This window comes from Marmota monax, unplaced genomic scaffold, assembly GCF_021218885.2.
Source record: "Marmota monax isolate L192 unplaced genomic scaffold, Marmota_monax_Labrador192_F-V1.1 WCK01_AAM20220418_F8-fsc00011, whole genome shotgun sequence".
Classification (NCBI taxonomy): domain Eukaryota; kingdom Metazoa; phylum Chordata; class Mammalia; order Rodentia; family Sciuridae; genus Marmota; species Marmota monax.
Window position 1 is genome coordinate 7,557,228 of NW_026693082.1, and position 26,513 is coordinate 7,583,740.

Sequence of the window (26,513 nt, forward strand, 5' to 3'; positions counted from 1 at the left end):
ATATTCTTTGTTGGCTGAATATATAAAACCACCGAGTAGTTTAGTGGCTGAGGTAGAAAACGAAATTGGTCATAGTAGGTTTTTAATCTAGAAATATACTTTTTCTTCTAATGAAAGTATCAGAAATATTTAAAAAAGGATACTATTTTTAAGGACATATTCCTTTTAGTCCAGTTGTATATATGGAATGAGATATTTCAATGAATAGTTTTTCAATAACGAATTGCAATTTTTAAAATAATGACCACTGTATAAATTTAATTTTAAACTTCTAAAATCTGGTTCACAGATAATAGTGAGTAAATGAAAAATTTTTACTATTTAAAGAAAATTTGTTTACCCTATAGTTCTAGAAGGATCTTATTCTCTCAGATACTTTCTATGGAAGAATGTAAGGATATTTATTTGGAGTTAACCTTTGCAATTAATATGACCTTTATTTCAGAGATTATTTTTTCATGGAACATTTCACTATTTCATTATTTTTGTGTTCACATAGATGGTTGTGAAAACTTTCATGGACATGGACCAGGACTCTGAAGAAGAAAAGGAGCTTTATCTAAATCTAGCTTTACATCTTGCTTCAGACTTTTTCCTTAAGCATCCTGATAAAGATGTTCGTTTACTGGTGGCCTGCTGCCTTGCAGATATTTTCAGGATTTATGCTCCTGAAGCTCCTTACACATCCCCTGATAAACTAAAGGCAAGTACCTATTTAAAGAACGGATAAAAATTTGATTCATCTTTCTAACAAAAATGGGAATTAAAATATTTTCTTGAAATTTGAGGGAATGATTTGTAGCATTCTTCTGTTAAGTTTCTGTTTTCTTTAAAATTTGGTTTTGAAAAACAATTTCTGATCTTCAGGGTAAGTGGTTTAATACAGCGAATACTGTATTTTTAATATTATGTCATCATCTCTGTTTTGAGATCATCTCTGGGGCCGTTCCTTTCCCTTTTTGAAAATCTATATTGAAGACCTATGGTCATTATTTAAATGATAGTAGCTAGTATAAACCTGAATCTGAGCTGTATAAAAGATACCAAATGATTGTAAGACAGGTGAGAAAGAATTTTAAAAAAGCAATAACCATTAAAAGTAATTGTGAAAACTATGGCTTAGATAATTACTGTCTGTAGGAAGATTATTAATCTACACTGTGAAATGGTCAACAATTTGTTATTTCATTTAGTAAATGTTGATGTTAGGTAATGTGTCAGGAACTGTGTTTACAGTGGTGGGGGAAAAGAAGAACAGATATGGCTCTTGAGTTGATGAACTTGCTTCTAGGTAATCGGAATGAGGAGCCCATTCACTTGATCAAGTCTGCTGAAATCCCATTATGGAAGGCCCAACTGGTTCTGGCATGCTTGTTTTATATTTTGATTGGTGAAAGAACCTCAAGATCTGAGGAAGGGAGAAGGATATATTTTGGTCATTTAAAAATTGAAATTGTAAGATTTGAGAATAGTCAGAAACTTAACGTGGATAACATGAGTGGGTCATGTAGTTGTGCTCCCAGTTGTATAGCTTGATTTCTCATTGTGGATCTCTAATTTGGGTATATTTCAGTGGTTAAGGAGTGATGTATTTGTTTGATGTAGGCTGTGGCTCTTTCTCACCAGATGTCTTTTGGGCATTGTCACAAAAAGGAAATATAACTTAAGACTGCTGCTATACATCTTACTTACCTCTGTCGTGGATTTCTCAGTTTTGTAATCATTGACCTATCTCAAAGGCTTTTGGGTAATGAAATGCCCTCGTAAAAGGATAGCTACAGGTCTTTTCTCTTTTTATAACAGGGCAATTTATGGAGAACAATATTGAAGAACTGAGATTAAATTTGGGACTTCATGGATTACTTGCTAACTGAAAAATTTTAAGTACCTTGCTTTTCTGATCAATCTTTAGGTCTTATTCTAAATGACTTTTTCTCTTTGAGGGTAGTATTTTAAAATTATTGATTTTTAAGGGAACTTTATAAATATTTATGGGGTTGTTTTCACTTTCTGTTAGCATCAAGTTAATGCTTTTCTTTGTCTACAGTAATGTTATATATATTTGAAAATTAGGCCATCTTTATCTTTCCACTGTCTTTGTTTTTGTCATCAGCAAACTCTTTTTATATACTTGACTTCATGTTTAGTTCAGTAATTATTGCAGAAGTTTTGAACAAGTTGACTGTTATCTTTCCATCTCCAGATCAAGTCAGTATGGCATGTAGTCTCTTTCAGACAACTTAGGAAGGGTTCATTCATGGAGAACATATTTTATATAGTATTACTTTCAAAGCAACTGTTTTTGAAGGTTGTACTTTTGATAGTGCTTTTCTTGAAAAGTTACTCAATTGTTTACATATTACATTTCTTCACTTTATAAAAAGCTTGCTCATTTTTTTACTTCAGGGAATATTTTTTTCTCTTACTTATAACATGCTTTCTTTGCATAATTAGCTTTCATAATTTTAAACCTTTTTTCAAACTTCCAAAACATTATCTACATTTCTCATGAAACTCATTTTTGTGAAAACTTGACTCAAAGTGTCATTACATCTATCTTTACCCAGGTATAAGGGAAATGTAGTACAAAATTAAAAGCAAGATATGAGAATAGACGGAGAAATGGTGGGGGGGAAGCAAATAATTACAGTGTAGATGGGAAGCCTGACAAATTGACTTCTAAGAGTCTTTAAAATTTCTAAGCTTCTTTGTGGGATCTTGTTAGTTGGCAGTTTTATTTTGGAATTTTAAGTTTCCTGTACTCTGCTTTTGCTACATGATTATTGTACATTGTGCTGTTCCAGCAAACCTGATCAGCTCTCAGTTATTGCAACTTTTTAAAAATTCTAACCGTAGCATAAATTTTAGTTGACTTAATTTTCAGACCTATTTGTTTAACTTGCAGTAAGATGAACATTTTCTTTCTCTGTTTTAAGATTATGTAAATTTATTCAGTGTTTTCCTATGAAGGATAATAAGATATATAGTGTTCTTCATATAAGAGTGTTCTTTAAGAAATTTGACCGAGTTTTCTTTTTTTTTTTTAACATTTTATCATGATGTGTGCATATAAGTCCTGAATTTGCTTTAATAGTTTAATGTGTATTTTCATTTAGCATTCATAATCTAAAATGTATATTGTCTTTTTTTTTAAAGGATATATTTATGTTTATAACAAGGCAGTTGAAGGGGTTAGAGGATACAAAGAGCCCACAATTCAATAGGTATTTTTATTTACTTGAGGTAAGCAATATATTTTATTTTGAGGTTGTATTCAATTAACCTCCTTTTTATGTGCTTGAATATTTTTATCAATTAAAGTATTTACCTTTCATCTTTTTTACTTCTTATTTTTAGAACATTGCTTGGGTCAAGTCATATAACATATGCTTTGAGTTAGAAGATAGCAATGAAATTTTTACCCAACTATACAGAACATTATTTTCAGTTATAAAGTAAGTGTATTTTACTAAGTATATAACATTTTAGAAAACATAAAATTAAAGTTTGTTTTTAAATTTACACATGAATATGCATGTACTATTAGGATAAATATTAGAAGACTGAGTTGTAACTTCATTTTAATTTATTTTCGTAGATGTTTTCAAATGTATGGAACTTACTTAATTTTATTATAAGGGTTTATTGGTTAGAAGTCAAATTTTTTTTTTTTTTTTTTTTTTTTTTTTTTAATATTTATTTTTTAGTTCTCGGCAGACACAACATCTTTGTTTGTATGTGGTGCTGAGGATCGAACCCAGGCAGCACGCATGCCAGGCGAGCGCGCTACCGCTTGAGCCACATCCCCAGCCCCGTCAAATTTTTTTGATTATATTATTTAGAATTTCTAAATTATATATTAACTCCTGAAAGCATGTGTTTATTTGAGGTTCTTGTGCACTTAAAATTATTTATTAGGATGTCAAAACAACTTGACTTTCTGAATTTAAGGCAAAACTGAAATCACATTTGATTTAATTACTTTGGGTGTGAGATTGATAAAAATAAGATTTTAGAGAAAGAAGCTTTAAATAAAAATACACTATTTTTTCTTTTGCTATCATTTTTATAAAGTAAATTGTTGACCAATATCATCTTATGATTAAATCTTATTAATCTCAGTTGTATTTTAAATGAAATATCTGTTTTGAATTTCAGTAATGGGCACAATCAGAAAGTTCATATGCACATGGTAGACCTCATGAGCTCTATTATTTGTGAAGGTGATACAGTGTCTCAGGAGCTTTTGGACACAGTTTTAGTAAATCTGGTGCCTGCCCATAAGGTGAGTTACAGTATGTACTGAAATGTATCTAAATTCCCTTAATATTAATATTCAGAATTTGTGCTTAGATTCCAAATACAGTTTATCCTACTCTAAGCTTAGTTTTGGAGAATCTGTTGATTGATTAATATTAGTATATATTTATCATTTAATGTGTAATAAAATGTTACATTTAATAGTCATACATTAAATGAAAAGAAGAAATAATATATTTAGTTCTTGTAATAAAATATTTGTGATAATTCAGATTTGTTTAGGGTGTATTCAGTGAGTGAGTTAATAGCTACTCACTCAGTGTTGGAAAATGGAACCAGTTATGTCCTTAAGTGAAAGACATGTAGGTACACAGGAGAAATGGAATTAAAAGGGAAGTCTCTACTATTAGGAGATAAGGGATATGTTGATTACAGTCTTTCTTGCCTAAGTAATGTTAATCAAGATGTGTATTTGTATGTATTTTTTTTTTTCCAGTGCATATATTTGTGCTTTGTTTTTTTTTGAAAATGATGGAGTGTCTGGTAAACGACTGGAAATAGTGTTCTGTGATTTAGAAGAGGTCTGGTTTCAGGAGAACGGTACAAGAATTACCAATATAAACATCTGTTCAAATTTGCGACCTCAGTGGCAAGATACCGTAGTCTACAGATGCACAGCATTAATACAAATAATGCTTTAGTGAAAATTAACTCATAATCCAAAATTTCAGAATTTAGAATAATTTATCATTGCAAAAAGTAAGCATTCACTACAAATAGTAGTACAGTTGGACCTCCAAAATTCTAATAATATGTTTATTACATGAAAATCACACATGCTGGTGTGCTGTGGACTCTTGAGCTTCCTCCATCTTGCCACTCCTGTACTTCTTGGTTTCTTCCCACTTTTCTTAGCTCTTGCAGCCTGCCTTGCCTTTGTCTGTTGTGATACCTCTATCTTTGATTACCATGAAAAAGGAAATTGGGGAGCTAAAACTAGGTCTTCTGAGGCATGTTGACCACCTCTGTGGACTTGGTGCCCACATCTATTATCTTTTTAATTCAAGAAACTGTGAAAACTGGGTGGAGTCTCTTAAATGCAAATCAAGTATTCAGGTTGGTTTTTTTGTACTCAGCATCTGGTAAGCAACGTCCCAGGCCTTTATCTGCTATCCCTCAGTACTGTCATGTAAAAAGGCTTTGTTGTGGAAAGTACCCTGACACTTGCTGGGGTAAGGGTGTAGCTCAGTGATTGAGCATTTATTTGCCTAGCATGTGTAAGGCCCTTGATTCTATTCTGAGCACTATTAAAATAAAATAGCAGTATATACATATAGGTACTTCCATATACATTTTCTTCTTGGCTCACAGTGTTGAGACCCATCTAGAACCTAGAATTTTAGGATCTTACTCCTTTTCTGTGAGTATAGGAGTTAGAATCTTCCCATCAACTACTTAAAATACAATCCTCTGCTCAGTCTGTTTATCTTACATTGGAAATTTTCCAAGTCAGTTTCTGTTTTGCATCCTTTACATAATTTTAACTCTTTGTAGTTTAGTGAATGTTCATGGCACTAAATAAAACATTCTAACAAAGTTTAAAAAAATCATCAATATTATTAAGTAGATTAAAGATAAAATATGTTTAAATGAATTAAGGACATTCAAAAAGTGTTAAAAACTAGGAGACGATTAGAAGAAAAACTTAATGGAAATGAACAATGGTCATTGAAATCAGAATCTTGATTAGATTTTATATAAGTGATAGAGACTGGGAGGTGAGTTTGAGGAAATTTTACAGACACAGAGAACTATAGAGAAAACATGAAAGATAAGGTTCAGTATGTATAATAGTGATTTGAGAACAGCAATTAGAGAAAAGAGAGGAAGTGGTATTCAAATAGAAATTACCTTAAAATGATTCAGAAATGAACCATCATAAAAAACATGAAAGTACAGGTTAGGTAGTAAAAGTTTTGTGAACAGAATAAATAAATATAAATACCTCTCCAGGCACATCCTGGAGAGAATGGGGAACACCAAAACAGAAAGTCTAGAAAGCACACAGAATGAAAAAGCTTAACCATTAAAAAGAAATGAAGGGGGCTGGGATTGTGGCTCAGCGGTAGAGCACTCGCCTAGCACATGCGAGGCCCTGGGTTTGATCCTCAGCACCACATAAAAATAAATAAATAAAAAAAAAATTCAAGATTTCATGTCCAACTACAACTAAAAAATAAATTAAAAAAAAAAAAAGAAATGAAGGTTATACTGAAGAGTGAATTCTTGAGGGATAGAAGCCAGAAGATAGTAAAAATGTTTTCCAAAAATGCTAAGATAAAAGTAGTGTTGTATATCCACTTCAACACTACTTTTTGACTTAAACAGGATATACAACACTACTTTTATCTTAGCATTTTTGGAAAACATTTTTACTGTCTTCTCATACATAGATCCTTCCTGAAAGAACTATTTTGAGTCCTGTAGAATGAAGAAAATTGAATTTAGAAGTGAAATATAATCAATATTTGTGAATAAGAAATGCTCTAATGATATAATAATTAACGGGATATTAACAAAATGATTCTATACCACTGGGTTACAGATAACAACATAAGATTGAGTGGTTTAATATGATCCTGGTGTATCAGGAATATTTAGAGCTATTGATTAACTTTGAACTTTGAATGCAGTAGGTTCATCTTAAAATTTTAAGGATTGCAGGAAAATAAAATAAAGAATTACAATAAATGTAAATGGCTTAAATTTACCACATAAAACAGGTTGAGGATAGTTTACCTCGTTGATGTTAATAAGAGAAACAGCTAAAACATTGTTGTGGCCGGGCATGGTTGCTCAGGAGGCTGAGACAGGAGGATCATGAGTTCAAAACCAGCCTCAGCAAAAAACAAGGCGCTAAGCAACTCAGTGGGACCCTGTCTCTAAATAAAATACAAAATAGGCCTTCGGATGTGGCTCAGTGGTTGATTGCCCCTGAGTTTAATCCCTGGCAAACAAACAAACAAACAAAATATAGTCATGAAAAGACTGGATATAAAGTTTAGGCTGGAAAAAGAATTGTCAAACAATATAAATCAAAAGAAAACTGAGATTGCTTATTAGTACACACAGTTGTTTTTACAGGATAAAGAATGACTTTATATAATTAATAAAAGTTTTAGTTCTTAGGAATCGTTCTAAACTTGTATGCATACAGATTCACAATATACAAAATATAAATTGAGAGTTATAAAAGAGAAAGAAAGAGTTCACACTTTCATGGGTAATTTGAACATGCAGATTTCCAGTGTTTATTAGTCAAATAGTACAAGAGACCATAATTAATAGTTGAGGATTTGAAAAACAAAACAACAGGCTTAATAACAAGCATAAGTAATTGACAAAATACAGCATAATGACAATTATTTAGAAGTGATAATTAAAATATTAACATATTAAAACCTATTTTAACGTCTAATTCAAGAAGTTGTAAAAACATTAATAGATTACTATTTTTTCCCTCTTGTATATTTTGTTTAAAGAGCAGAAATTAGTGAAACAAAACATAGTGATATTCCCTGAAAACCCAAAATTGGTAATAAAAATATATTCAGGGCTGGGATGTATTTCAGTAGTAGAGGTGGTAAATAGTTGTACTATTCAGTAGCTTTTTAATTATCGAAGAGAGAGAGAACTTTACAACTCACTTTATAAACAAATTATGATCTTCCTAGAAAACTAGGCAGGAAGCAATCCAGAAAGAAGATTTGCTAATTTAACTTACGAATGTAGTCACATTAATTGAATATAAAATAATAGTATACAGGGGCTGGGATTGTGGCTCAGTGTTAGAGCACTTAACTAGCACGTGTGAGGCACTAGGTTTAGATCCTTAGCACCTCATAAAAATAAATTAATAAAAGTATTTTGTCAACCTACAACTAAAAATATTTAAAAAATAATAGTATATAGCTTCCAGAATGGTAAAAGCAATAATGATAATGACTAAATTGGCTTTATTTTAGGTATTGAAGGAAAGTTAACATTAGAAAATGTTTAGACTAAGTTAATTGTCTAGAGAAACAGGTCAAAGAGAAAGACTTGTGGGAGATAAAGATTGTTTAGTAAAATTTAGTAGAATTTATGACAACGGTTCTTAGAAAATTTGAAATAGAAAGGAACTTTCTTAAACTAATAAGGATATGTATGGTACTGTACTTAACAGTGAAATATTGAAGCGTTTTCTTTGAAGTTAGGAAATTCTAAAAATGTGGCTTTGATGTAAGACAGACAAGTATGCCAGTGCTACTCAGCACTATAGTAAAGCTTAAGTTAGTGGGATTAAAACAATATAAAAGAATTAGAAACATGAAACAAAACTAAAATTATTCACACGTGATGTGATTGTGTAGAAAACACAGTATACAGATTCAATTTCTAGATCAAATAAGAAAATTCTGTAAAATCTGTAAAATTGCTAAATAAAAGATCAATATTAGAAAATCTGTTAGCACAACTTCTAAAAAGTTTTAATTTGTAGCTTTAACCAAGGACATATAATATACTTAGAAATTTAACAAAAATTATGCACGATCTTTATGTTAAATAATAGTTGACTGAAACAGTGCATAGAAGACTTAACATGTTGAGAGATTGTTTTTGGAATGAGACATGGAGGATCATAATAATGTCAACGTACTGCATACTAATTGATAATCCAATCAATAGTGCATGTAATTTGACACATGAAATCTAAAATTCACATGGAGGGGCAAATGATAAACAATAACTAAACAATTTTGAAGAAGGAAAAAAGTAGGGGCTTGATGTTAAGATTTCTTTTTCATATGTCCTTTTTGACTGTAAGCAGGCAATAATGAACAAAGGGACATATGGAAAATAAAATTAAATTCTTATTTTATACCATGTATAAAAATAGATCACAGGTAGAATAAGTTCTGAATCTGAAAAGTAAATCCTTAAAATTTTATTTAAAAAAATCTTTATACCTCAGGGTTGGAATGTATTTCTTAAAGGTTTAGAGAGCGTAATCATATAAGAAAATATGAAATATTTGTTTATGTGAAAGATGAAAGCTTTTATGTGCTGTAAGACACCATAAGCATTGTGAAAAGACAAATATGCCCTAAAACAAAGGTTTGTTCTGCAGAAAGAACAAAACAAAATAAGCCAATTGAAAAATTGCCAAGAACTTCTAGAAAATTATTTCCATTTGCTCAACGAGTCTTGTGAATGAATGAAATAATATGGTGTAAGAATCAAGGCAGGTAAATAAAAAAAGTACATGAGTATAGAATGTGAATTTGGGGCTGGGGCTGGGGCTCAGTGGTAAAACGCTTGCCTAGCATGTGTGCGGCACTGGGCTCCATTCCTTAGCACCACATAAAAATAAATAAATAAAGTCATTACGTCCATTTACAACTAAAAATTTTTTTAAAAAAATGTGAATTTAGGGGGCTGGGGTTGTGACTCAGTGGTAGAGCACTCACCTAACGTGTGTGAAGCCCTGGGTTTGATCCTCAGCAAAGTAAAATAAAGATATTGTGTCCAATTACAACTAAAAATAAATTTTAAAAAATGTGAATTTAAGCCTGTTGTGGTGGTATGTGTTTATGGAAGGCTGAGGCAGGAGGTTCTTAAGTTTGAGGCTAGCAAGACCTTTTCTCAAAATAAAAATGTGCTGGGGGCTGGGGTTGTGGCTCAGTGGTAGAGTGCTTGCTTAGCATGTGTGAAGCACTGCGTTTAATTCTTAGTATTGCATATAAATAAATAAAGGACCATCAATAACTTTTAAAAAAAATATATATATATATATATATAAATAATGTTCTGGGGATGTACCTCAGTGGTAAAATACCCCTGGGTTCACTTCTCAGTACCAAAAACAAAAAATGGCAACAACAACAATGAATGAATGAATTTAAGGATATTCTCTATTTCTGTTCTCTGGAATGTGCTTAATCCGAAGTAGTAACTCCATTGTAGATCTTTGTTTTACTATCATCATTGAAGTCTCTGGGAAACATATTTTAAGATACTTTTTCTTGCACATTTTTTTTTTCTTTTTGCTTTACTCTTCATTGTGTTTCTTATTGTATCTATGGACTTAATCTGTGTGCTGAGATGTGCTTTGAGTAAGTCTTCATTCTCTCAGCTGTCTAAAAAGCCATAATCCTTCCCCTATTGCTGCCTACTTTGGAAAACAGTTTATCTTCTGAATTGTGTTTTGCTTGTTGTGGACCTGGCAAGTAATAGCCTGTATTTGTACTTGCCTGATTTGAATTTGAGACTAGATTTAAAATAATTATTTCTTCTTCTATAAACATTTATTGAACATTTCTATGTGTTTTGCATTCTGTTGTGAATAATATATGAAGAGAATATACTTATTCTTGCTTGAAAGGGAGCTTATGATCTAGTAGGCCAGATCATCCTAAGAAAAGAAAGTGGTTTAATTTTCTTCCTTCAAAAGATAGTTTTCTCATAGTCCTTTGAATATAGGTAATATTTTGCTTTTCATAGTTTAGAAATATAGGGTTTGTAGCTCATTATTAGAATGTATTTCTAGCATGTGCAAAGCCCTAAGTTCAATTGCCAATATTGCAACAAAACAGAACAAAACATAGTTAGAGATGTAATATATTATATTCATGTTTTTCAGAATTTAAACAAGCAAGCGTATGATTTGGCAAAAGCTTTACTGAAGAGGACAGCTCAAGCTATTGAACCATATATTACCAATGTAAGTTTTAGTTGTGATTCATTGTCAGAGGATTACGCCAAAGGTTTAAATATTGTTAGAAGCAAAATTTCAGCAAGTAGTGTATACTTTGTAAATTTTGTGTTTTAACTATTAAGTAGTGTATTTTCCTTCTTCTTTCTTAATATTATTCTTGGTTAATATTTTCTGGAAGGTTCACTTTCTTGTTTGTTCATGTGCTTCTTTCAGATTGTTTAGGAACTAAAACAGCTTTTATTTTGGGTAGCAAGATACACTGTTTCTAATCTTAGAAAAAGAGTTAAATGTAATTACATAAAACCTAGGGAACTTTTCATTATTTAGAGAAATTGCTTATTGCTTTTTGGAGATTAAATTGATTTGTAAAGCAAGAAGATGTGAATTAAAATGTCAAGATCTAGAAATTGATGGCAAGCTATGACTGGCAACAATTTGGTGAAAGTTGTTTATCTATTTCTGTCACTGGGAGAGATTCCATTTAAAGCTGCGTTTTCTGAGAAAGAGGGAAAATTGTAATGAAATGAGCACTTCCATTATCACCCAAACTCTATTTACTTATAATTGATAATCTTGTATTGATTTTAGAAGAAATATTTTTAGCCATTTAGGTTCATTGATAAAGCTTCTGTTAGGTTTTATTTTCTCTCCACTGTTGTTGAGTTGTACCACTCCAGGTAGCACCATTCATATTGTATTATATGTTAATAGAGTGTCCTATAGAACACAAGTCTAGAAAACAGAGTCAGTGGTGGTTCCTGGAATTAACAGTTCTGTCCTTCTATCTGCTTTTCTCTTTCAATCACCTGTATGTAAATAAGTCCAGGACACAAATCTGTCATCTTGAAAAAAGCAAGCAAAGAAGCCTTTAGTTTAAATACTTAAATTCTCCTAAACTTAGAAGAAAAGAAATATTTCTTGTAGTATACAAAAAAATATGTAGATAGGATATGAAAGATATCACTAAAAGATATACTGTAGAAAGTAAAATAATTTATAAAACAAATGGTAGATTTCTATTGTTTCTGGCTTGTTGCCTTAAAGAACCATATGATGATTTCGAAAAATAAGTTTAGTTTGTAAGAATATTGCTTTGAAGAGTTAACTTTCTAAAGCTGTACAATAAAATTCTGTAGTTTGTCTTTATAGCTCCAAGATTGGCAGGGATCTCCAAGTACAGCTTTGTACAATTTTGTGAATCTTGGTTATTGCTTGAGTTAAAATGGTAGAATTCAGTTTTTCATTATTGACTTAATGGCACTTGTAATGTGTTGATCCAGATTTAAGTATTGTAATTAATTACCCCTTGACTTTCCCTTGTTTCAAAGTGCCTCTCAATACTATTTCTGTGGCCCAGTTAGAGAGCACACTAGGTGAGCTCCTCCTGGTGGTCATTTATTTAAATTGATATTGTCAAGCCAGATTTTTTTTTTTTTTTTTGAATACTTAATCTTATTTTAGTGATTTTTTTCTGGCACAAAAATAAGGAAAGAACACGATCCCATGTTGTTATCTCTTCTAGGATTGGGGATTATAAATATTTCATTGGAGTAATTGAAGAAAGAAAATTATGTAAAATGGTAGTGGAGCTGCATGATTAGGTTCATTTTACTATACTCTCGATTTTGGGGTATATTTGAAAATATTGATAATGAAAGTTAAAGAAAGAAGAAAGCCTCAAGGTAATACTTGGAATAATCCCAGATAAATTAGTGTAAAAACATTGCCTTATCACTTATACCTTCCCTTAATTTCCCACTGTTCTCACCTATAGAAATATAGAGGCTCCCTGACACCCTCCTCACCCCCAGTTTCTTGTTGTGCTCTTTATCAGAAGCTGGGGCAAAGGGGACTAGTAAAGTTGCCCTACCACACTTTCAGTTATATACTTATTTGTAGTACTTCATCCATTAATTTTGCATGTTTCCCCTGTTTTCTTGTTCCTTGACTTATTTGACTGTCAGTAAAGAAGTTATTGAGAATTGCTTTTCTCTTCCTGTTACATTTCTTTCTCACTAGACAATTAAATTCAAGACAAAATTAGTACATGTTAGAAATAAGTCTCTACCTTTTTGGGCTCAGAGATGAAATAGCCATTGCTCATTTATCTTTCCAGTACAGAATTAGCAAATAAAGAGTAAGACACGGAGTCAGGTATAACCCCACTTCTCTCTTTTTCTCACTTGTTTTCACTCTTGCAAGTATTGACATTTTCAGGTATATTCTTTATACAGAGTGATTCTTACATATATAAATACTTAAGAAGCTGTGTGGTGGCACATGCCTAAAATCCCAGTGGCTCCAGAGGCTGAGTCAGGAGGATCACAAGTTCAAAAACAGTAACTTGGCAAGGCCCTGAGCAACTTATTGAGACCTTGTCTCAAAAGGAAAAATAAAGAGGGGCTGGGGATGAGACTTAGTGATTAAGTACCTCTGGATTCAATCCAAACAAAACAAAACAAAACTTAAGAGATTATTGTAGTTTAGTTGTTTGTTTTTCTTTTGAGATGGGATCTCAATATATAGCCCAGGCTATTCGAAAGTTTTGGGCTCAAGTGATCTTTCTAACTTAGCCTCTGGAGTAGGTTGGACTACAGGTGTGCACCTCTGTGCCTAGCAGAATATTTTTTATAATAGAATTAGTTTTAATGTGGCAACCTAGGAAACGAAACTAAAACATAAAAAAGAAAAAGTACTTATTGACAACTCAGAGATTACCTACACAGATTACTTCTTAGCAATATTAACTATTTTTCACCATACCTTTTAACTTAATGTTTTAGGATTCAGCATAAAATTACTTTGTACATTTACGTGCTACAAATTAAATTTCTTAATATCACTGTCTCCTATATCCTTGTTAAAAGAGATAAAATTTGATAAAATCTCTTAATCCATGTCTTGGTTTTTGCATCTGTAAATTGGGGCTAATAATGCTGGGGATTGTAGTAAATAATATTGTTATTTAATGTGAAAGTACTTTATTAACTGAAATTAGCCATGTAAATCTAAGGTAGGATTTATTACTGACTTGTGCCTTCTTTCATTAGGAGGCAGTGCTATTAAGAAATATGATTTGTAATATGTAAATTAATTTCTTGTTTGCAAATGAAAGACTAATGGATTTTTTTTTTTGGAAGAAGATGTTTCGTTTATATCTATATCTGCCTTTACTCAACATTTAAGCCCTTACGTAGGGCTTCGTGTCTTTTACTCATATCAGAATACATATTTTTTTAAATATTTATTTTTTAGTTGTAGTTGAACACAATATCTTTATTTATTTTTATGTGGCGCTGAGGATTGAACCCAAGGCTTCGCATATGCTAGGTGAGCACTCTACCACTGAGTCACAACCCCAGCCCCAGAATACATATTATATTATTTATTTATTCATTTATCAAATATGTGTTGGATACCCACTCAGTGTCAGGCATGGTGCTAGACTCGTTATAAAATGGAGAAGATCAACTTGATCACTGCGTTTTTGCAAACTATAGGTGTTCAGTGAATGTTTTAGTGGAATTTGTAAGAAATAAAAGCAGAGAATGATTTTGTCTGTATTTTGTAAAGTAAGTTTTTTTCCCAGACTGATAGAAGATGATAATGGTTTAATTACCATGGTGGTCAGATTGGAATGGATTATTGTTCTTTATTAAGAAAAAGTAGATTGAGGGATTTTTAGTTTACTCTTTTTTTTTTTTTAAACAGGAGAAAGTTTGTGAATAGAAGCAAAAAAAGAGCCACTTTATTTTTAGTGTCAATGAGAATTTAACCTTTTAATGTCATGAAGTTCCGTTTTCACAAAATTGATAAATAGGAAGGGCAAATATGTTATTTTTAACATCCCCCCCCCCCCCATTAGATTTGTTCTTTTGTCCCTTTCTTGGCAAGGTAATCTGTATTGGTTCATAGACCTGAATACTTCACTTAAAACCAATCGAAGAGTGAAAGGAGTAAGTGGATAAAATATAGAAATGTGAAATACTTGACTCTACTTTCTATATAGAAAGCAAAAACCTAATTAAGCCAGGTTGTGTATTAATTGTCACAGTGAGATCAGGGCATCTTGTGAGATGTAAAGAATCCATAAATACTCCTCTGACAAGACAAGGACACTTAAGAATCTATGGGTTTATCTTTAACTTTTTAAAGTTTTGGAAGATTTTAGATAACAAGGAATTTGGTTATTGTGTTATATATTCTTATCCACTTTGGTAGTTATATGATGAATGATCGAGTGCAGAAACTATTTAGATCTTGTTGACTGTGTTTATATGTGCTTTTAATTGGATTTTAATTAAGGTTGTAAACTTTGTACATATGTATACATTGTTTATCAGAATGTAAAAGAAGACAAAAATGATTAAAAATTTGCTTTGCATTAAAAATATAAAGCTATATATATGAAACATATTGGCTTCTACTTATAAAAGCATAAGAAGACTCTTTTAGATGCTGTTGTTTTCTGTACTCTAAGGTGAACAAGATGTGAACTCCTTCCCCTAAGGAATTTATCCAGTGAGGTGATGACATTCTTATTAGGGTTCTTCAGAGAAATAGTCAGTAGGATAGGTGTATGTATATATGTATGAGAGGAAATTTACTAGGGGAATTAGTTCAAGCTATTATGGAGTCTGTCAAAGGCTGTCCGAAAGCTGTATAACTAGAGAAGCTGATGGTTCATCTCAGTCCAAGGCAAAAAGCTAGAGAACCCAATGGGAGAGGGGGAATTTGCTGGTGCAGGTCTTGTAGTCAGAAAGTCTGGAGAACCTGGAGTTCTGATGTCCAAGGGCAGTAATAGAGGTCCCAGCTCCAGGAGAGAAAACTATGAATTCGCCTTTCCACTGTCCTTTTGTTGTGTCTGGATCCCAGTCAATTGGATAGTACCCGCCCACATCGAGGGCAATCTTCCCCACTTGAGGAGTCCATGGATTTAGTCTTTTCTGGAAACACTTTGAAGACACATCCAATGCTTTACCAGCTATGCAGGTATCCCTTAATCCTACCAAGTTGACACTTAAAACGAAACTGTCACAGACACAATAAATTATCACAATGGGGAACAAGATGTATTTGAAAGGTAGAGGGTTTACTGATACATATTAATTGATGAGTCAATACAAGTCTGTCTTACTGTGTACAAGGTGAATTCCATGTTTTATTTTTTCACATAGCCTTTAATGGTTTTCCTGTCCACTGTTAAAAATGTTTTGATATGCCTAGTTTGACTTTGCTTAAAATAATAATGAATTTAATGAATAATAAGACTTTGGCAAATTCATTTTATCTTTGGCATTTCTACTAATGGCAATTTTTTTTTTCCTCTTCCAAAAGTTTTTTAATCAGGTTCTGATGCTTGGGAAAACATCTATCAGTGATTTGTCAGAACATGTGTTTGACTTAATTTTGGAGCTCTACAATATTGATAGTCATTTGCTGCTCTCTGTTTTACCCCAGCTTGAGTTTAAATTAAAGGTAACTGTTATAAAAATAATGTGGTTCTGTCACCCAAGTTAGCAAAGAGTATTATATATGGCTATTTAATTCTTAAAAGTAATTTTAACTGAATGTAACAGAACTAGGAGTTCTGTTACCATTATTTATTTGTGTGTTTGTGTATCTCCAATGCCTGGCATGGTATCTAGCAGATTGTAGCTGGTTGCTGAATGATTAGCAGGATGGTTCTTTCCAGATTGATTCCAGTTTTGGCTTGTCTTTGAGATCATAGCTATACATTTGAGCATTGTTTTCAAAGAATGCATTTTATAGAGTACAGATTTCTTGATTGGGCCATAAGTTGTTTATTTAGTTCATTATCCATATAATGGTAAATGTTTTCTCTTACTCATATTATCTTATTATTGTTGAAAGTTTGTTTGGTTTTCACAGAGTCCTGTGAAATCTTTGGTAGTAAGTCATTACTTTGACATTAAATTATGCTGTTTCATTTGCAGAATTGGAGGACACCCCCCCTTTTTTCCCTGATCATTACAATAAAATTAAATAAAGCCGATTATAATGATTAAACTTTCATGGATCCCAGTGTATCACCCAGAAAAATTCCTAATGATTTCTATGTAAATTTCTTATTTCTAAAAAATTTGATTTGTTTCTAAAACCAAAATAAAACAGTTCACATTGATAGTGTGAATACCATAAATAACCCATGAATAATTATTCTTGTTTTAGTCTGGAGTATATTTTTCTCAAGTGAGACATTTGGTTGATTGGTCCCTTGTCCCCTTTTTAATGTGGTTAGCAATTTTAGTTAGGCAAGGCAGTCACACTTCTGATTATTTGTTGGTTTATCTGATTTTCTATAGTAAAAATAAAATAAGTGCTATGTGCATTTTCCTACACACTATGAAAAATATAAAAATAAGGAAATTATCATCCCTGCTTTCAGCCAACTTAACATCTAGTATGGGAGGAAGAGGAAAAAAAAATCCATATCTAATAAGAGTCCAGATATTTTAAGTGTCATAAGAGATACAAACAGCATACAATTGAAGCAAAGGAGACAGCATGCAGAAGCATATAGAGGTAGGAAGGTGCTGGGTGAATTTCTGGAACACAAAAGAATTATAGTTGAAAGGTAGCATAAAGTAAATGTAAATCACTCCTGGATGCTTTGCTCGCAGAACCTTAATGAAGTAGATTTCCAGGTATTAAATCAGACCAGTTGAATCAGAATTTCTGAAAGTAAAGACTAGGCATCAGGTTTGTTTGCAATCTTTAGAGATGGTTCTAATGTATAGCCAGCACTGATAAGTACTTATTTTGCAGAATAAAGAGATGAGTTAGATCATATTGTGGAGGCTCTCGAACACTAGGATGAGTAAGGCATTGGTTTAAAAAAATTTTGTAATGTGTTATTCATATATGTTCAAGTCTACTATTGTGATTTACTTGTTCATTTAACCATTCATTTGTTGGGTGGTACCAAAATCAACAATGAAGTTGAATTTTTATCCCCAGGGTGTCTGCATTATAGAATATACACCAGAAATTTTAATTTTCACATATGCAAAGCTTCATCATTATGCTGCAGAACTTCATTTAGGAATCTGCTCTATGTAGCTTAACTGGCTCTCCTATTGGGAGACTTCAACACATACTCATTTCTACAAAGAGCTAAGAATTACAGTCATACAGAGTTCACTGTTTACTATAGGCCTGGCCTCCTCAGGTGTCCATTCTTAAAAACGACAATCTTTGAAGACTCTTTTTAGTAGGTTACTGAATGGAAGTAAACCTTAGATGTAGGAGGGGCCCTCTAACATTATCATACTTTTAAGACTGTGTTTTTATGTAGGGTGTACTACCTTAATGTAATTTGAGAAGATTAGCACATTTATGATGAGTATAATTTTATAAAAAGTGCAGTGGGCATTTTTTATGCAAGTTTTTCATTTGGAGTTCATAAAAGTTTTTCTGTTTCTGTGAATAGAAAGATAAGGGAAACCATGGGATAAGGGAAACCATGGGATAAGTCATGTTCTGAATATCTGCTTTATGATTTTAAAATTGGTTATGTTTTGTTGTAGAGCAATGATAATGAGGAACGACTCCAAGTTGTTAAACTACTAGCAAAAATGTTTGGGGCAAAGGATTCAGAATTGGCGTCTCAAAACAAACCACTTTGGCAGTGCTACTTGGGCAGGTATATGATTTTGGTTTCCTTGGAAAAAAGTAATATACGTTTATATCTACTTAGATTGCTTTTTTAAAATAGCATTTACATTTAAGTTGTGTCCTCTGAAATCATTAAAATATATAATGGAAAAGACGAAATGATACCAGTACAATCATTTGAAATTTTCAATGTTGATAATGTTTGGTATTTTAAAAATTTCCCTTTATCTTTTCATTCTATGATGATATATTTTAAAAGCTATCTCACATAGTATTACAACTATAAAATTAAAATATATAATTTAAGAGTTCTGAAAATACTTCAGGGAGATGAAACCCCTCCACAAAAAGTTGTATTTAATCAGATTATTTGGAGATAATTCAAAATATAAGGATATTAACAAAATTGATAAATAAATGACTTATGTACGTTTCTCTTTCTATCTTTCTGTATTTTTTAATGATGACCTAGCTTTCCTTTTATGCCTTTATTGAGCCACATAATACCTGAAATTGGTTGCAAGATTTTGAGTGTGTTTTTGGATGTTGCTTTCCTTTGGGAGAGATTCATTTCATTACCTTTTCACAAAGAGATTCCTGACCTTGAAAATATAAGAGCACTACAAATGCTATGGCTGAAACCATAATTTAACCCTGAGACTAAAGGATAATTTTTATTCTCTTAAATTATTCTGACAACACATTATGCAGTTAAGTCATACACTAACAGGATTTAAAAGTTCTGATTCTATTTTTGTATTCAAATGTTTGTACTGGTATCATAAGGTCTTTTCCATTATAATGACAGAACTGTCAATGATTTTAAATAATCTTTTGGTTTTATTTTTCTCAATTTGTTAAATGAGGATATAAGCCTTTATAAGTGCCTGTTGAGCTCTAAATTACGAATCTGATTTCTTAGTGTTTACATAGTTCAATAATAATTAAAAAAAAATTTTTTGTACCTTTATTTTGTTTATGTTTATTTTTATGTGGTGCTGGGGATCTAATCCAGTGCCTCACGCATGCTAGGCAAGCACTCTACCACTGAGCCACAACCCCCGCCCATCAATAATAATTTTAATGAGGAAGTTAAGATAATAAATATTAGCCCATTGTCACCTGTTTTTTTTTTTCCCTAGAGGTTTTTTTTTTTTAAACTTTAAATGCAGTGGAAAGTTCTTGGACAGCAGGGCACAGTATTCTATCATTTTAAATTATGCAACTCCAAGTTCATTTTATTTAAATTTCTGAAAGAAAAATACATTTTTAATGTATAGTCATGTATTGCTTGTATTATGCAGAATTTACTTTATAGGTTTTCAGTTGGGAAATCCTATTTACATGTCGCCTATTATTACATTGTAGTTTTTCCTTTTAATATTAATGACATCAAACTTACATAGAATTAAATAGTACCAACTTTTGGGCTGGGGTGCAGCTCAGTGGTAGACAACTTGTCTAAGGTCTGGGTTTGATTTCCAGCACAAAACACAAGAAGAACACCACAAAAACAACAATAACAGAAATAAATGAAACAACACCAATTTTTAGTAGCTGTTTTAGAAGATATTTCATTGTATTTATTTGTAATGATAATGAGCTGCATGTGTAATTGAAAAAAAGTATTAGTAAGGTATATAGGATTGAATAGTTGAACTCAAAACACTTAGGAAACTTGGAAACTTTATATGGATCCATAGGCTAGATTTTAGTTTAGTACTTTCTGTACTAGAGAGGGAGGTGGTACTTTATAGAGTTTAAAAAAAAAAAAAGTTATGAGTAATTTGGTGCTGATTTTGAAGGCTTTTTTCTTCTTTATATAAATGCTGAATTTTATTTCTTATGGTATTGGGTGATACAAAATTTGGTAGTCTTTTGATTTTACAGAACTAAGCCATGTAAAGATATTTACTAGAAAATCATGACTTCACTTTAATGATATTGACACTTAATGTTTTTTTAAAAAAGAAAATCATTTTGCATTTCCTTATGAACGAATGTATCTAGACTTTGAACACCATCCATTAGTGATAATCAACAAAATATCATATGCTTTCCGATGGAGAACACAACACTGTCTTTGAAGTAGTCTTGCTGAAAATAAAATTGAATCCTAATATGATTATATTTCTAGATATAATTAGCTATGTCTTAAGATTAGGAACCTGTTAATAGACATCAGAATGATAAAATTAGCAAAATCTAAACCAAGGGAAAAGTCTACACTTATACATATACATCATACCATTTTCTCCAAAAAATTATTAAAAATGTGGGGGTGGGAACAAAATTAAGAGATTTACATGGCATATCAACCAAAGAGATTTAAATTTTTATAGTGACATAAGTATTTACAGATACAGTTTGCTTTGCTATTATTGGAAACATAAAAATTGTGATGTTTAACTGGATAGGAATAATTTTGGGATAAGTTTGGAGTCATGTGATATAAAATAACAGGGGTTTAATGTGACATTTGTGAATGTCCTATATTTAAGAAAAAATACTTTGGAGAAAACTTTTTTTTCAAACATGGAGTAGGATTTATATAACATTTCTCTGGGAAAAAAATTATACACCCATCACATGTACATTTACAACAGATATATTTTGAAAGGTTTTTTTTTTTTTTTTTGTACTGGAATTGAACATAGAGATATTTAATCACTGAGTCACATCTCCAGACCTTTTTTTATTTTGAGACAGGGTCTTGCTAAGTTGCTGAGGCTGACCTCGAACTTGTGATTCTCCTGTCTCAGCCTCCTGAGTCTCTGAGATTACAAGCATGCACCATCTTGACTAGCTGAAAGTATATTTATAGGAAAATATTGTCATTCTAATTCTTACATCTGAGCCAAATATTTAATGTTTAAAAGAAGTTGCATGGTTCTTAAAATTATGAGATTGCTTTAGTTGATTAATTGATATATAGTCAAAAAATTTGTTAAAAATGGTCTGGCTTCATTTTGGATTTTCCTATACAAATTGATTTTTCTTTAATTCAAGAAATAAAATTGAGTATAGATTAAATACATCTGTTTCTCTTCTAAATATTACTGTGTGCCTTTATATTTTATCAGGTTTAATGATATCCATGTACCAATACGCCTGGAATGTGTGAAATTTGCTAGTCATTGTCTCATGAACCACCCTGATTTAGCAAAGGATTTAACAGGTACTATATACATGTAACAGCAAATATTCCTAGGTGTTCTTAGTGGGCGGAGTGTGTGTGTGTGTGTGTGTGTGTGTTTTACAATCCTTACTTTTATTGTTTTAGTAGTTGAAATTGTCTTATTCCAATTCATCCTCATGAAAATTATTCTCTGAAGCTATAATCTTTATAGCATAGTTCCTGTGTTGGCTAGAAACACGTATGAAAATATGTCTTCATGAAAATTAGTTTCTTAGTTAACGGACAGTTCCAAATTTTTTTAAAGAATTTGAATTTGAACCGGTGTTGACTGAATAGATTGTTAAGACTCATAGTCTTTAATATTTTTAGAACTAGGTGAGAGTCATTGATTTGTAATTTAATTTCACTGTGCTAGTTGGAGGTAGCTTTAAAACTCTGGACGGCATAAGCCAGTTCAGAAATTTGCATTTATGTACTAATGAGAATATCATATCTATTACTGTTCTATTCAATTTTTAAATATTATTAAATAGCCCAGAAGATTTAGATTAGTTTAGCAGCCACTATGTCTTCCTTATAAATGTTAGCACTTGCTGTGTTTTTGAGACTAAAAACGTATATAGTCAAAATGCCCTCACAAACTGTTCTCCCTGCTTTTATAGAGTATAGCTGCTCAACTGAATTTGGTCTGCATACCATCCATATTTTTGTAGCTACCATATGTGTATCTTTCCATAAAGGATGTATAGTATTATAATGTGTTTAGAACATTTCATTGAAATATTATTTGAATTTGATGGGAGTTGAACTTGCTGTCTTATTCTACTATTTCTTTTTTTTCCTTTCTTCTTTCTTTTTTATGTTTCTCTCTCTTTTCTGTTGGATGGATTTTCTTTGTTCTATTTTTTCCTTTCTTTTCTGTGGGTTCCAAAGTAAACACTATTTTTTGGTGCTTTGAGTACATAATTGGTAACGAAGTCTAAAATTAACCAGAACTCTAGCTTTTTTTCTGAGCAATCACAGACCCTTAAAGGCTTTAACTTATCAGTCTCTCATCTTTCACACTCTTTTAGTTATTTAATTTATTTTTTAAAACTTCCCAATTTGTAGTACATTTAAAAAATATTTATTTTTTAGTTATAGGTGGATACAATGTCTTTATTTAATATTTATGTGGTGCTGAGGATCGAACCCAGTGCCCCACGCATGGTAGGCGAGTGCTCTACCTGTGAGCTAAAATCCCAGCCCTGTAGTACATTTTTAACTGCCTTTTTTTACAGTCTTCCTTATCATTGCTTTTCAAATCTTAATTACTACTACTGAGTTTCTTTTGATAAAGAATACCACGAACTATATTCATTTGTATTTAAACAAAGACTTGTCATAGTAATGCATTTAGTTATATTAAATTATTATCAATCATCTAAAGAAGCAGGTATTTTTACCAGTTTCATCCTTTTCTGGGGAGACATCTCACTTTGGAGATGTCTATCTTCCTTTTCACATCTGGATTGCTTGTACAATTAGCTGCTTCTATATAGCCTTGATACTGGAACCATGCATTCTTCTTCCCTTCTTTGCCTTCCCTCCACATTGGCTCTTTTTCTCTTTTTCTTTCTTCCTCTCTCTTTCCCTTCCTTCCTGTCCCTTTATTTCTCTGCCTGCATGTCTGTGTATCTGTCTGTCTGTTTCACCCTCCTGTCTCCCCATGTCGTCTTTCCTCCTTTTTTTCCCCTGGATATTTCTTTTTTTATAGCATCCTTTTCTTGTGTTATTCCATGTAGTATTTTCTGGGACCATGAATGTTAGTTTTGTGGGGAGTTTTTTTCCTCTACAAAATGTTTTTAGTAACTGCCCCCCCCCCCCATTTTATTGTTTTTGTGTCTGTTTTCTTTGTTAAAAACATTTCCTCAAAATGCTTGGTAATTTGAAGGTGTTTAATGGGAACAGGAATGTGACTAAATGAAAAGCCATTTGGAAATTTCTGAGATTATGAATGGATCTGTCAACTCTGAACTTTAGGGTGATAAGGGTGAGTTATTTGTGGGAAGACCCTTACTTTAGATATTTCTACTTTAGCGGGTCGGATTTCCATGGAAGAACATCTTTTCTGTAAATCTAGTTTCTAGTGTCTGTGGGAAAAGGACAGTGGAATTCTGCATTCACATTTCTTGTCTGTTGTTCTTTTAGGTTATAGTGTCCATGCCCTCAACTGTTTGGGTATTCCCCATGTTAGAGATTCTCTGATTTGCACTATTTATTAAAAGTTTTCTTTAGGCTCAGTTTGAAATGGCATAGGGGTAATCTTCTAGATGGGTGGTTGTATTTTCTCAGTTTTCATCCAGGTGCCCCTTCTCCCTTCTTCTCCATTGCCTTAAGCTCCAGAAGTACTTGTACAGTTCCTATGCTTTTTGTATAATGTGTAATATATGGATTGGTTTACCAATTTCCCCTTAACTGGCTAGGGATTTTGTTTTCTTGAAAATCTGAAGTTATATTTTTTCACTTACTTTCCAAAGTCTAGTTTTTTCCCTCCTTTTGTATCTCACTTGTTCATACCATTCTTAAAGATTTATTCTTGAAAGTATTTAGGTAAGGCTTATCTCCAAAATATTTTTTATTTGTTATTGTTAGATATACGTGAAGTAGAGTATATTTTGACATATTATACATACATGGTGTATAACTTATTCTAATTATGATCCCATTCTTGTGTGTGTATGATATGGAGTTTCATTGGTGTTCCGATATATTTTTTAGTTTTATTATTCATCTTTAAGAAGCTTAAAGAATTCGAAATAATTCAGTATGAAAAATTGGTCACATTCTCTTAAAATTTATTATTAAAATTTATTTTAATGATATCAAGATGATACCATTAAAATAAATTCTTCATTTATTTTTAGGCTTTCATTTTAGATTTTGAATTTTCTCACTTTTATACAGTGTTTGTCATTTTTTTTCATTTATTTAAGTATAATCAGACCTTAGTGTTTTTTTTTTTTTTCTTTTCAACTTGTAGCAGTCTGTACCAAGTTAAATTATACATGACTACAGAGAGCTTCTCTTTCTTTGAATTTGCTCTCATGTTAGGTCACATAGGTTGTAAAGGATTTACAAAGAAGGAAAGAGATAGTGCTGGGAATTAACTGCCAAAGTTTATTGTTCCTTCTTAGGTCTTTGTTGGCTTTTTCTCTTTCTCGATGACCTTAGATATAGTCTCTCCTTAATTTTTTTTTCCCCTTGAACTTTTATTTATTTTTTTATTGATTATTTTAATTGTACATGACAGTAGAATGTTTTGATAAAATTATGTATGCATATTTAATATCTTATTCTAATTAGTACCCCATTCTTGTGGATGTACACAATAATGGGATTCGCTTGTTTTTTTTTTTTTTTTTTCATATATTCTTCGAACTTTCTAACTGCCATCCCTTTTCTACAGATGAGGGCTATATTCTATCTATTTATTTCATTTTATAGAAGATTTCTGTCTTATTTCTTTCTTCCCTACGTGAAATATGGTGGCAGATCTTCTGAGATTTTCACTGCTAGAGAGTGACGAAACTCTAATGAGAGTAAGAAAACAATCCTTCATTTTGTTTGAAGGTGAAAGCTTTGATTTTTATTACTTTCTATCAGATCTTCAATTATAATATTTTCTTTTAAGCTCACCACCGCTAATATTTTAAATTCCATGGGCTTCATTCCTGACCAGGACTATCATCTTACTTTCTGCATATGAACCTTGTGCTGCAGTGGTTCTCAACCCCAGCAGATCCAGTGCTTCTCTTAACCAAATAATTTATAATTCTACTTTTGATGTCCTTAAATAAAATTTGTAAAGTAATTTACATAATGTAATTAAAAAATTATATCCAAATGTAATGTATAGTTAGGGAAAGAAAGGATAGTAGGATAGCAGGGAGACTATGTGCTGAATGGGTCTTGGCCGTTCAGGGCAATGGGTTTCCCTTGTTTTCCTCTAGCCTAGAACATTGACCTTGACCATCTCAGGCTATTACCTGTAATTCTTTAGACAAATGTATTACTTTTCTGAAAGTTAAACCTCAAAGTAATTTACATGCTTTGTGTTAGTTGATGCACAGGTGCATTATAGATTCTAATGTTATCTGAGGGTCACTAAATGTTCTGAATTTTGTGAATTTAAAGAAAGATTATTTAGCTTATAACATCTTAATAATTTAGGTGTAGGTTATCTTTGGAATTTAGAATGCAGAGCTAAGGGAGGGGAAGTCAAAGAACAGTTCTCAATTGGTAAGCCACTGTTAACATTTATATAGATTTTTGGCACTCCTTGCATTCAGCCAAAGTCGGCATCTCTTCTCTCTTTAGGTCTCTGAAATTTTTAAATATTTCCTGGGTTCTGTTCTGAAAATGAGCTTGTTTAATGTTTTCTTTCTCATTTGGATTTCATCCTTTTCCTTTGTCCTGTGTCATTTACCTGTGTTGCATCTGTCAGTTTTGTTGACAGATCATCTCTTGCTATGATCTCTTCTTGTTATGTTTCTCCTTTAACCATTTTAGTAGAGTTTCAGGAGTGAGCAGAAATAAATATGTTAAACACACAGATTTATCTTCTTTTGCTGATAGTAATTGTGAGATTCCTTCTTGTGACTTTAGCCAAATTTTGAGGGATGCAGCCATATTGTGAAGAATATTAGTAGATGCTTTGTTATGCTAATAATTGAGAAT

General features: G+C 31.8%; 1 protein-coding gene across 7 annotated transcripts in view; it reads left to right on the forward strand.

Annotated features, from left to right (window-relative positions):
• The window catches only part of Pds5b (PDS5 cohesin associated factor B), a 193,993-nt gene that overhangs the window by 73,495 nt on the left and 93,985 nt on the right, over positions 1–26,513 (forward strand). For all 7 annotated transcript variants that reach the window (XM_046454163.2, XM_046454164.2, XM_046454167.2 and 4 more), the window contains exons 3-10: positions 500–703; positions 3,157–3,243; positions 3,358–3,455; positions 4,159–4,285; positions 10,943–11,023; positions 16,355–16,495; positions 18,568–18,683; positions 21,739–21,833. In XM_046454163.2, coding sequence (XP_046310119.1) covers positions 500–703; positions 3,157–3,243; positions 3,358–3,455; positions 4,159–4,285; positions 10,943–11,023; positions 16,355–16,495; positions 18,568–18,683; positions 21,739–21,833 — 949 coding nt within the window. The remainder of the gene's footprint in view (positions 1–499; positions 704–3,156; positions 3,244–3,357; positions 3,456–4,158; positions 4,286–10,942; positions 11,024–16,354; positions 16,496–18,567; positions 18,684–21,738; positions 21,834–26,513) is intronic.